The sequence below is a fragment of the Heptranchias perlo genome, chromosome 15 (genome assembly GCF_035084215.1).
Source record: "Heptranchias perlo isolate sHepPer1 chromosome 15, sHepPer1.hap1, whole genome shotgun sequence".
Taxonomy (NCBI): domain Eukaryota; kingdom Metazoa; phylum Chordata; class Chondrichthyes; order Hexanchiformes; family Hexanchidae; genus Heptranchias; species Heptranchias perlo.
The window spans coordinates 28,229,315-28,242,172 of NC_090339.1; the positions used below are offsets into that span (position 1 = coordinate 28,229,315).

At 46.1% G+C, this 12,858-nt stretch overlaps 1 protein-coding gene across 5 annotated transcripts in view; it reads left to right on the top strand.

The window, feature by feature from the left end:
• Nucleotides 1-12,858, top strand: part of klf8 (Kruppel like factor 8) — a 194,958-nt gene that overhangs the window by 137,841 nt on the left and 44,259 nt on the right. For all 5 annotated transcript variants that reach the window (XM_067996980.1, XM_067996978.1, XM_067996979.1 and 2 more), the window contains one exon: nt 12,659-12,807. In XM_067996980.1, coding sequence (XP_067853081.1) covers nt 12,659-12,807 — 149 coding nt within the window. The remainder of the gene's footprint in view (nt 1-12,658; nt 12,808-12,858) is intronic.

Sequence of the window (12,858 nt, forward strand, 5' to 3'; positions counted from 1 at the left end):
TGCAGAAAGCAGAGAGAAAGGGTGTTAAATTGATGCAAAAGAGAAGATGGGCAGTACCCGGTTAGGAACATAGGCACAGGAGTAGGCCATTCAACCCATCGAGTCTGTTCCACCATTCAGTTAGATCATGGCTGATCTGTACCTCACCTCCATTTACCCACCTTTGCTCCATATCCTTTAATAACCCTTGTCTAACAAAAATGTATCAATCTCAGTTTTGAAATTTTCACTTGTCCTAGCCTCAACAGCTTTTTGGGGGAAGAGAGTTCCAGATTTCCACTACCCTTTTTGTGAAGAAGTGCTTCCTGACATTACTCCTGAACACTGTTCGTACAGCTCTGCAGTAGAATTAAATTTCCCACCACCTAGTCACAGAGCTGTATTAAAGGTTGCTGCAGAGAGGGCAATGACTCTGACCATCTCAGCACTTTCTGTTGAGGATTTAAAACTGATAACATAAATTTAGGCGTGCGTTACGTATAGCACAAAATAGCATCGTAGAGAAGTGAATTAGACATCTCGAGTATCTGTTGTTTAGCTTCTGTAATGAGTCTGCACACAGTGATATTTTGCCATGTCCCAATGCACAGTGCTTGCTTGTCACGCCTTGTCATGGTGCAACACGCCCAGTTATCATGTCACAGTGCGCCACACCCAGTTACCGCACCAGGTCACACAACACCACACTTGCTTAGCAAGCCACGTTGCAGTGCACCACAGACAATTGGCATGTCATCTCAGAATAATACACTCGCTTGGGTTAAAGGCCATGAAGACCAGGATCTGTAGTTTTTTTAAAAAAAGGAAAATATCACTTAAAGCACTATTGAAAGGGTTCCTTGAGAGTTCGCTACTGATTCAGGGCTACCTCTTGATCCATGTTCCAACCTATGGACACCAATTTACACTCTTCTTTTTCTTTTTTTAGCATTAGTCAACAATTCTAGTCAACTTTAGTAAACCATTTCTGTTTTATTAAATCCACCATCTGCAAAATCCAGGTGAAAGCTTAAAATGACTTAGATGGGTCTACGGGTGAATGTGACATTGGTAGAGTTTTCTTTATTTTCCTCGTAACTGAGAAGAACGAAAGCAAAAGAGGTTCTAGTTCAAAAATTGAATCAGGTTCTGGGGTTTTCAAACTGCCTACACCCAGTAGAGAAGGAGAACAGCCAGTGTTAGCTAACCCCTCCCAATTGAAAAGGCCTTCCTGGGTAAACATATTACGTAAGTGTCTGTCTGTATGCAGCTTAAGCTATACGCAGCGAAACAGCAGGAAGCAGGCTGCTGGCCAAGTTGCTTCATAAGGAGGTTAGTCTGTTTGTCGACTGTGCACTGGAGCTGAATTTAATCGTGTCTTACTGAGTGGAAAAAAAATTGCTGGTGCTAGAGCACCTTAGTGCCCCCTGCTGGTAGTATCAATTTAGCAAATAATGATGGTTTTATAAATATAATAAAATCCTTTTGATAATTTTCTCCAGGATGACTTTTTAAGAATGGCATTTCAGTCACTCAATATCCATATTCAAACAAATGAACTGTCATCCACAGCCATGTGAGACTGCCTCCCATGTGGCTGGCCTGGTACAGATACAATTGGTCACTGAACTGGCAGCGGGCACCTTACTTCTGGCTGGAGTGGCTTTGATTAAAATCCTCTGTGTCATTGAGTGCCAGTCGCTTGTTATGAATTAGTCAATGAAAGTGCCTGTGAATCTGAAAAGAACTTCTCCTGACAAAGAGGGGAGGGAGAGGAGAACGAAGGAAAATGAGAGTAAGGGCATGTACGTGTATATTATTGTTCTAGTCACTATACGAGCTGCATTGTCTCATAAGGCTGGACCTTCTGCCCAATGACCATAAATGGCCATAATTCTAGCCCATAATTTGGCTCGAGAATCCTGCCTCAAGCTGGAACTTTGTCTGAACCCAGTGACTTCGCTTCCAGGTTTTATATTGCAACTACATGTGGGAGAAAGTCGATCAATTTGCCTTATTTCTGACCAGGCCTATTGCTACAGGAATTCCTCAGGGCAGTGTCCTGGGCCCAACCACCTTCAGCTGCTTCATCAATGACCTTCCCTCCATCATAAGGTCAGAAATGGGGATGTTCGCTGATGATTGCACAGTGTTCAGTTCCATTCGCAACCCCTCAAATAATGAAGCAGTCCGAGCCCGCATGCAGCAAGACCTGGACAACATCCAGGCTTGGGCTCATAAGTGGCAAGTAACGTTCACGCCAGATAAGTGCCAGGCAATGACCATCTCCAACAAGAGAGAGTCGAACCACCTCCCCTTGACATTCAACGGCATTACCATCGCCGAATCCCCCACCATCAACATCCTGGGGGTCACCATTGACCAGAAACTTAACTGGACCAGCCATATAAATACTGTGGCTACAAGAGCAGGTCAGAGGTTGGGTATTCTGCGGCGAGTGACTCACCTCCTGACTCCCCAAAGCCTTTCCACCATCTACAAGGCACAAGTCAGGAGTGTGATGGAATACTCTCCACTTGCTTGGACGAGTGCAGCTCCAACACACTCAAGAAGCTCGACACCATCCAGGACAAAGCAGTCCGCTTGATTGGCACCCCATCCACCACCCTAAACATTCGCTCCCTTCACTACCGACGCACAGTGGCTGCAGCGTGTACCATCCACAGGATGCACTGCAGCAACTCGCCAAGGCTTCTTCGACAGCGCTCCCAAACCCGCGACCTCTACCACCTAGAAGGACAAGAGCAGCAGGTACATGGGAACAACACCACCTGCACGTTCCCCTCCAAGTCACACACCATCTCGACTTGGAAATATATCGCCGTTCCTTCATCGTCGCTGGGTCAAAATCCTGGAACTCCCTTCCTAACAGCACTGTGGGAGAACCATCACCACACGGACTGCAGCGGTTCAAGAAGGCGGCTCACCACCACCTTCTCGAGGGCAATTAGGGATGGACAATGAATGCTGGCCTTGCCAGCGACGCCCACATCCCATGAACGAATAATAAAAAAACTACATCTTGTCCTGGTGGCCATGGAAGAAGCCCTTTTCTTCTGTATCTGTGTAAATGTTGCACATGGGGAAAGGGGATCTATGCCAAGGGCACATGCAAAATGAAGATTTTGACATCAAGCTGACTGATTTAAGTTCCTCCATGAGTAAGAAGTGTAAAATATTATGAATGTGGCTCAGCCTGTGTGTCATCTGGGCCAAATCTCTTTCCAAATTTGACTAGTGTAAGTTGCAGCGTTGGATTGGCATCCTAGTGTTTTACTGGAGTGTCCTAGGGGATTGGATGAAATTTCAGAGCTTTATCTTTTTAAACAGTTCTCTGGTTCATCACTAGTTGATGTCTTCATTGTGCAGGTTCAGAAAGTCTTGCACAGGCACATCTGATTTTTGAATTTCCAGTGACCCTCCGTATGAAACAGCTAGAGAGATCTCTCTTCGGGGACATTCCTTTGGAGAACGAGTGGAGGCGTCATTGAAGAGCTCTGGGCAAAGGCTGCTCGGGGGTGGACCCACCGAATTATGTTGAAGCAAAATCTTGAAGCTGTGGACAAATGATTTATTGTCAAGTTTTTTTTAAGCACGTCCTCATTCGTGGCTCCGTTCATGTGACAAGTTCCTCTGTGGCGAGAAATAACCAAACCCAACCTCTGTCGTTGTGTGTGTGTGACGATAGTTCTCTTCTATTTTTCACCCACTTCTCTTCCTCTCCTTGCATTTTTTATTTGGAAATTTTTCTATGGAAAGCAGGGTAGGAGCAATTCCTCACAGGCCTCTCTTGGGATAGCTGGCCCCGCTGCATGCCTATCCAGAGGCCCACCTCTTGGAGAAGACTTCATGCCTGGGCTGAATAAAACTCTGGAGTTGCTCGTTTGTGTACCTGTGTCTATGGCCCCGATTTTTAACCTGGGGCGAGCGGGTGAGAGTCTCCCACGAACTCCTCAGCAAGAGGCCCAGGCCATTTTAACTCCCAGGTCTCATAAGCAGCGGGAAGACCAGAGTTGGGAAGGCTGACCTGCTCCTCCTGGCCCACAAGGAATCCTCACAAAAATTTAAAAAAATAAAACTTATCTTGGCCTCCTCTGGCCATTCTGCTGCCACCTGGCGGGTTTGGCACCTTATGGACATCCTGCGATTCCAAGGTAAAATTGTAGCGCATGCTGATGATGTCATCGGCCCGCATCTTTCACATTTTAATTAGGCCCTCGCCTACCTGTGGCAGGCGGCCTCCGTGCTGCCAGAATTCTGGCAGTTAAAATGTCAGGGGCAGGAATGCAGCAGCTTCCACCCGGCTACCATTTTAGAACCCACCGTTCCAGCCTGGAGGGTTTATTTAAAATCGGGACTTCTATGTTAATCATAGTTCCCAACAATAAATATGCTAATGTTAAGAAAGCATCCTATTGGAAGCCTTATACAATAGCAGCACTTCCAATGAGATTTGGTATAGGGGTGGTTAAGTTGGAATTAGGCAAATCTTGCACAAGTTTGTTTTTAATTAAGTAACTTTTGTGCAGCAACACAGACTAGTGATCAAATAATGAACTGTAGCATTGCAGGTGTATGTACTTGTGTGTGTACATGCACACATGTACAACCCTGTGTCTCTCCCAAGGTATGGGGTGAACCCTTATAATTATTATTCCAATCCTTTTAATTCATCAGTAATAAAGACCTCCCCATTACAGGGAGACCAATTTCACCTCCCGCCCCCCCCTCCCCCCCCCCCCCCCCCCCAAACTCAGCTGTTGTCAAATTATTTGTCTTCAGTACTGAGGAGGCTCCAAAGTGCAGTTCTAGGCCAAGTGTTACAGGGATTGTACAAATATTAGCTTTTGGTGATACTATTTTAGCTTGAGAAGTCCAGTTTGTATTTTTAACTTTTACATGTATTTCCTCATCTTATTTCATGAAGTCTCCAAACCAGTCTTCCTTGCTTCATTATCGCTGATTGGATTTCTGGACTTCACAACTCAGATATTTGGTGGGTCGGCTCTGCTGTCTATTTCTTGCCTTCCCTCCTCTCCTGGAGCAGCTGACTGGTACTGTGGTATGGTTCCTTGCGTGTAGTATCATAGTATGTTACAGCGAAGATGGAGGCCATTTGGCCCATCGAGCTGTGCCAGCTGCTTGAAAGAGCTGTCCAATTAGTCCCACTCACCCGCTCTTTTCCCCATAGTCCTGTAAATTTTTTCCCTTTAAGTATTTATCCAATTCCCTTTTGAAAGTTATTATTGAATCTGCTTGCACCTCCCTTTCAGGCAGTGCATTCCAGATCATTACAACTTGCTGCGTTAAAAAAAAAGTTTCCTTATGTCGCCTCTGACTCTTGCCGATCACCTTAAATCTGTGTTCTCTGGTAACCGAACTTTCTGCCACTGGAAACAGTTTCTCCTTATTTACTCTTATCAAAACCATTCATGATTTTGAACACCTCTATCGAATCTTCTCTTAGCTTTCTCTGTTTTAAGGAGAACAACCCCAGCTTCTTCACATAACTGAAGTCCCTTATCCCTGGTACCATTGTAATAAATCTCTTCTGCACCCTCTCTAAGGCCTTGACATCCTTCCTGAAGTGTGGTGCCCAGAATTGAACACAATGGGCTCGATTTTCGCACCCCCGAGCGGGTGCGTTCTTGGCGGCGGGGGTGGGGGGGTGCTGCAAAAATCGGGGTTTCCCGGGGTGGGTTCAGAGCCCGGCTCCAACCCGCCCACTTCCGGATTCTCCAGTGACGCGCTGACATGCGCGCGCAGCCCCCGCGTGTGGGACTCCTGCCGGCAATTAAAGCCGGCGGGGTGCCACTTGAAGTAATTAACCAGGTACTTCAGGTCGTTTAGAGACCTGATTGACCTGATATTTTAGGAGGGGTGGGATTTTCAAGTCAACTGGGACTGTTTCCAGTACTGGGGGAATAACTCCTAGTTGAAGTGGACGTGTTGCAGCCATCAGTCTCAGCTGCAAAGGTCCATTTGACAGGTGGTGGGGGGGAACCCTCACTCATTGCAGGAGGCCACTCTGTCACTTTGGACAAAGTTTGGCCTCCACCACCCTCCTCCTAACAATAAAACTCACCAACTTGCACACTTACCCCGGGGTCCAGACACATTTACCTACCTTGCGGACCCCCTCAAATGTACATCTTCCAGATGGGGGCCGCCGTAGCTGCTGTCATGACCTCCTCGGAGGACGAACAGCATCACCAGCCTCGCCGTCCACCTCTGACATGTGGAGCTCCACAACACAGTGCTGTGACACATCCACCTGCACAGCAGGAGGGAGGGCAAAGGCAGAGAGAGATGTGTCGCAGAGGGCACTACCCTCGCCACAAGGTCTACAGACTGAGGCTCAGCTTGCTGGACCTCTCTGAGCAGCAGTGCACACGGAGGCTCAGAGTCATTTGACACGTAGTCGTGGACATCTGCAGCCTCCTTCATGCCGAGCTGCTCCCGGTTGGCCTGAGCACCATCTTCTTACCTGTCGCTGTCAAAGTCACCACTGCCCTCAACAACTTCTCTGCATCCTTCCAGGGTGCCACCGGGGACATCCCCGACGTCTCTCAGTCGTCTGCACAAAAGAGCCCTGCAAATACACCTACACCCACTCTGCAGTGACACAATGGGTGGCATCAGTTGTGGGTCTTCATAATGATCCTCAGGAGAGGGCATTATTGCACAAACCAGACAAGATTCGCAAAGACGTGGCAGTAGTGGTGACAATATAATATGTAATGTGAGTTGATCAGAAATGAAACATAAGTAAAAACCATGACAAACCCTCAAACACCCTTGTGCATCCCCTTCATGCTCACGACACGTTTGCCTTACGCTTCCTACTGCACATATGTGATGCATGCCCTGTGGCTGCAGCACAGGTAGTGACAGGTTGAGTGAGGCTGCCCGTGAAAGAGATGCATGAGAGGGTGAGTATGAGATAGAGCCATGAGATTGTATGAGGATTGGGTTGAGTGGTAGTGGTGGGATGAGTACTGGCGAGGTGAGTAAGTGCAGGTAAGATGAGGATGAGCTTTGATTGGGTGTGAGGGGTGATGTGACAGAGTAGTGTTGGCAGTGCAAAAGGAGATGTGGGGTGGGGGCGGTGATGTGGCAGACGGAGTGTAAGGGAATGAATAAGTGTACTCACTTCGGCTGACCTACTTAGGTGATTGCCGCACCTTCTGCACTGTATGCAGGTGCGCGATATGTTGGTGGTGCAGGTGACCTCCTCTGCCACCTCGAGCCAGGCCTTCTTGGTGGCAGAGGCAGGCCACTTCCTCCCGCCCGCTGGGGGGGGGGGGAAGATCTCTGTCCTCCCCCTCCTCCTCACCCCATCCAATAAGATCTGGAGTGAGGCATCATTAAACCTGGGAGCAGCCTTCCCCCTGGGCTGCTCCATGCAGTAATTTTTCCTATTTTCTGCAGCATCAGTCAGTGGAGGATTGCCCCTTTAAATAGGGCTCCTCCAGCTGACAGCCTATGCTGCACATGCGCAGTCCGCCCGCTGCGCAGCGTTTCAGCGGGAAACTCAGAAGCAAAGGTAAGTGGCTTCAATTAGCCTGCGATTGCGTGCGGAGCACCCCGATTTTCACCGGGTGCGTTACCCACGCGCCCAGTCGACTCCCCACTGCGAACCCACCGCCCTCCTAATATCGGGCCCGATATTCCAGCTGAGGCCTACCCAGTGTTTTATAAAGGTTCAGCATGACTTCCTTGCTTTTGTACTCTATGCCTCTATTAATAAAGCCAAGGATCCCATGTGCTTTTTTAACAGCCTTCTCAACTTGTCCTGCCACCTTCAAAGATTTGTGTACAAACACCCCCAGTTCTCTCTGTTCCTGCATCCCCCTTTAAATGGTACCGTTTAGTTTATATTGCCTCTCCTCATTCTTCATTCCAAAATGTATCACTTCACACTTCTCTGCGTTAAATTTCATGCATTAAATTTCATCTTTTGTGTCTGCCCATTTCATCAGCCTATCTATGTCCTCCTGAAGTCTGTTACTATCTTCCACATTGTTAACTATGTTTCAAAGTTTCACGTGATCAGCAAACTTTGAAATTATACCCTCCATACCTAAGTCCAGGTCATTAATATATATATAAACCAGCAGTGGTCCTGAAACCGACCCCTGGGGAACACCACTGTATACTTCCCTCCAGCCTGATAAACAACCGTCATTCTGCTTTTTGTCTCTCTGCTCTGCTTTTTGTCCCTTAAACAATTTTGTATCCATGCTGCCAGTGGCCCTTTAATCCCATGGGTTTTAATTTTGCTTACAAGTCTAATATGTGATACTTTATCAAATGCCTTTTGAAAGTCCATATACACAACATCAACTGCACTACCCTCATCAACTTCATCAAAGAACTCAATCAAGTTAGTCAAACAATTTTCTGTTAACAAATCGGTGCTAACTTTCATTTATTAGCCCATAATTTTCCAAATGCCAGTTAATTTTGTCCTGGATTATTGTCTCTAAAAGTTTCGCCACCAACGTTAGGCCGACTGGTCTGTAATTGCCGGGATTATCCCTTTCCCTTTTTTTGAAGAGGGGTGAAACATTTGCAATCCTCCAGTCCTCCGGCACTGTCCCCATATCTAAGGAGGATTGGAGGATTGGAAGATTGTGGCCAGAGCCTCCGCAATTTCCACCCTTACTTCCCTCAGTAACCTAGGATGCATCCCACCTGGACCGGGTGACTTTTCTACTTTGAGCACTGCCAACTGTTTAAGTACCTCTAGTATCTTGCACAACTGGCCATGCTTCATGTGTGAGTTTGCAGTGTGCATTGGTAGACTATTCATGCTTGATCCTATGCTGGTCTGATGTCCATCTGCATGCTTTCTAATAAGTGTTACAAATAGAGGTCCGAAGTGGAACCTCTGGCTGATTTGTTTTATCCCTATCCCTAGCCCAGAGTGGGTGCTGAAATCAATTGTCACATCCTTATTGCTACCCAGCTGAGGTCAGCTAACTCGCCATAGGCCAAGGATTGAACCTTGGACCTTGCTCAGTGTGGCTCAGCTCTGCACTGCCTGTCTGTGTTTATAGTGGACTTTGCTCACATACTCTTAAATACTGCAGATATTAAACAGAACTGCGTCAGCATTTCAATGTTAATCGGAATCTGAGCTCTTACTTCCTATTTGGGTATTGACTAGATTTCCTGTTCAGAAAGCCACTTGCTGAAATGATGACAGTGCACAACCAGCTTTGGAGAACAAAGTTGCCCAAGAAAATGTGATATGCTGTAACAACATAGGATATGTGATTTATATAAGGATTCAGGCTCAACCACGTTGATTGCAAATTCGCTGGTGTCCTGGGCCACACACTGAGGTAGAGCATTGCATTTTCATCTGGCTTGGGGGAGGAGGAGAAGAAGGAAGATCCCTTCCGATTGGAGGAGGAGAGCAGTAAACTGCAATGAAACTGATACAAAAAAGAAACGTGTTAATTTTAACCAACCCACCCAGTGGGAAACTGACAGTATCTGATCGGCTGCCATTTTGCACCCCGCCTAATTTTACTTTCCATTGACTTAAAGGTCAGTGGCAGGTTGATGGAAGAAGGCAGAGTTGGGAGATCACAGGCACAGTAAAAAAGACAGAAGGAACTGAGAAATGGAAGGGTGCAGGTTCATGCTTCTGTCCAGTTGACTCCTAGTCTAATGTGAGCTGAGGTGAGGTACTTGCTTCCAGGGAGGGAGAAAAGACCAAAATCTGTAGTGTAATTTAGGGCTGCTTAGCTTCCCATTACATTCTTCTAACTAGTTATAGAACTTGCATTGGTAGTAGTAATCATGTCAGCAATCCATGTGCGATGTAAGGTACTATATTTGTGTCCAAAATCAGCATGGATAAGCCTCCCCCCCCCACCCCAACCCCAACAAGTTCCCAAGCTCCTGTGATTGACTGTGTAGACTGTGGGTGGGAGTTCACAAGAGATTGGGAATTCTTGGGCACAGTATTCAGCATTGTCGATCAGAACACGCCTACCAGCAAGTAGGGGTTTGGGAGCAATGCTTGGGAGGAGCACTGGTCTTTTGGAGGGGATGGGGGCAGAGGAAGACAGAAGTTAGGAGCAGCACTTTGTGGGGGGAGGGGAGGGGAACGGGGAGAGAGAATGCTGGCAGAAGTGTTTTAGGAGAAAAGTTTAGGGAGCTGCAGCCATGATGGGTATAGTGAATCAGAACCAAAGCCATGCTTTTATTCTTCTTTTCTTGCCAATTTGGGGTGAGAGAGAGGAGAAGCTGGGAACACCACTTTTGGGCAGGGGGAGGGAGGAGGAAGCCAGAGCAGCACTCATGGGGAGTGGGAGGAGAACGAGGAGAAGCTGGGAGCTGTGAGTTTGGAAACGCTAAGTCTAGATGGTCTTTTGAAAACCCAAATGTCACTTTGTTTTCCTTTTTTTAAATTAAAAATCCATCACTTGTAATTTGTATAACTGTTTAAAATTAAACAAAATTTTTAATGCAAAAATTAGAATTTTTCCAGGGAAAATTCCCCCAGACCTGAGAAATGCCCCATGACTTGGGGAAACAACATTTGGAAGAAATATTACAATTGTAAACTAAAGCCCTGATGAAAATTATCCAAAGTTCAATAAGATTGGCTTTGAATCCCCCATTTGACATTGGGCATTTTTTAAAAAAGAAAGCAACATTTTTTTCTTCCAGTAATTGGTCATCTGCTGCTACAGAGGGAAATAAGTTAAAACATAAAGGAAAAATAATTAATTCCCAAAAGTGGCTACTAGATAGTAGTTTTCAACAAAATTGAACAGAATTCCATCCTTTTTAGATGAAAAACTGCACTGTCCATGCTCATTGTAGATTCCAAAATTTTGGGAAATGTACGAATTAAGGTATCAAAATCTACCGAGGGCAATATCCCATCCCCTCTAGAAAATAAGTCTTGTACCTTCAAAACTTCTCTTTCATGCTTTCATCACTTAATTATCTGCAGCTTAACTTACAATCCTGTGTCCCACTGCGCTGTCAGCGTAAGTCCTGCTTTCACATGTCATAAGCTTTTTGGGGCTGTGTCTATATTTTGGGGACTGTACCAGCTTTTTTTGCTAATCTTTCCAGGTTTTCTTCTGTATATTAGTTTACCCGCCCAACATCCTAGCCAAAAAACAGGATGTAGTGCTGGGAACCGAATAGAGGTGAGAAAATGGTTACGGCTTTGACACTTTTTATCCCTGTACTCTAAACCTTTTAATATTGACCATTAATTTTTATTTAATATTTGCAATCATTAATTTTGGGAACTTTGTGGCTACACACACACTATATATATATATATATATATATATATACATGTATGTGTATAGCCACAATCAGTAGTACAGTTATATTCCTGTTGGTGGTGCTATTGAGCTATTAGAAGTCTGTGCTGTCAGCAGCACCACTGGGAGGAATGTTTGTGCAACTGCAGTCATGGGCCCTGATTTTCAAACAATTACGGGTGTGTTGGGTCAGGGCGGGGGGGCTGCGAAAATTGGGGGAAATCCCGACTGGGTGATGAAGCCAGCCCCAACTCGCCGACTTCCGGGTTCCCCACAGATGCACCCGTGTACGCGCATATCACAAATCCGGAAGTCCCACCGGCAGTTAAAGCCGATGGGATGATAGTTAAGGAACCAAATGTACCTTATTGAGGTACTTAAGGCACTTTATTTCTGACATAGTAGATAGTTAAATCGATTTTAAACTTACCTGGGTGGCTTTCCCACTGCTTTCGATTCACGCCTGGTGAAACCAAACATGAAGGGCCCGATCAGGCAAAAATAAACAAAATAAATTAAATTTTAAAAAATTGCAGAAGTTAAGAAGCAAAATAAACCCACCTTCCCACCCTGCTCTGATGTCCAATGTCTCCCTTTCTGATGTCCCTCTAACCCCTTGATGTCTCCCTCTCTGATCTCCCTCTCTCCCTCCCCCCCCCCCCCTAATCTCCCTCTCCGATCTCTCTCCCCCTCTTCCCGCCCCCTCTTTCCCCCTTGATCTCCCCCTCCCAGTTCCCCCCCCCGATCTTTAGCGCCCTCCACTCTCTGTTCCAGCAGCTGATGACGTCTCTCTCGCGCGCTCTCTCTGTCTCTCTCTCTCATCCGGGCATGAAACCCGGAAACAACTTTAATCACCATCAATTACATCGCAATCGCGTCAGAAAGGGTAAGTTTTTTTTCTATTTGGATTTGCTACGCACACCTTCACCCCCCTGCTGCCACCCGCCATCATTTCAGAATTGAGCCCGTGATGTCTGGAACCAGAGTCAAAACCAGTGCGAATTTTCTCCCTTTTCGCAGGGAGCAGGGACACTCCTTAAGACAGCTGTTCGTGAGGCGAGAAAAAAAACACATTTCAGATTTTATCTAAAGACCTTGCAGTTGCTAGCAGGGAGCCTCAAAAGAGATTTGTATGAATGTTCCATATATTATTCCTCCTAAAAGACATAATAAAGACATTCTTCTAGTACTTATCAGGGAAACCAACATGCATTAGCATGAAATGATGCAGAAATGCTACTGTAGTTACTAGATGATTCATGGTTTTTTTAAAATTAAAGTTTTTTTTAAAGTAGCACAATTTTATATGCTTGAATATTTCTAACATTGCAACTTTAACCCTCTGCCTCTATTAGTGCTCAGAGCATGCACGGAATACGACGACTGCCAAGATCCGAGTCGCCTGATCCAAAAAGGAGGCGTGTACACCAGTGCGACTTTGAGGGATGCAACAAGGTGTATACGAAGAGCTCTCACTTAAAGGCACATCGAAGGATCCACACGGGTAGGTGCAGCTCCCAGAGTGCTGAATCCAGGCTCTTTCATTCGAGCTAGT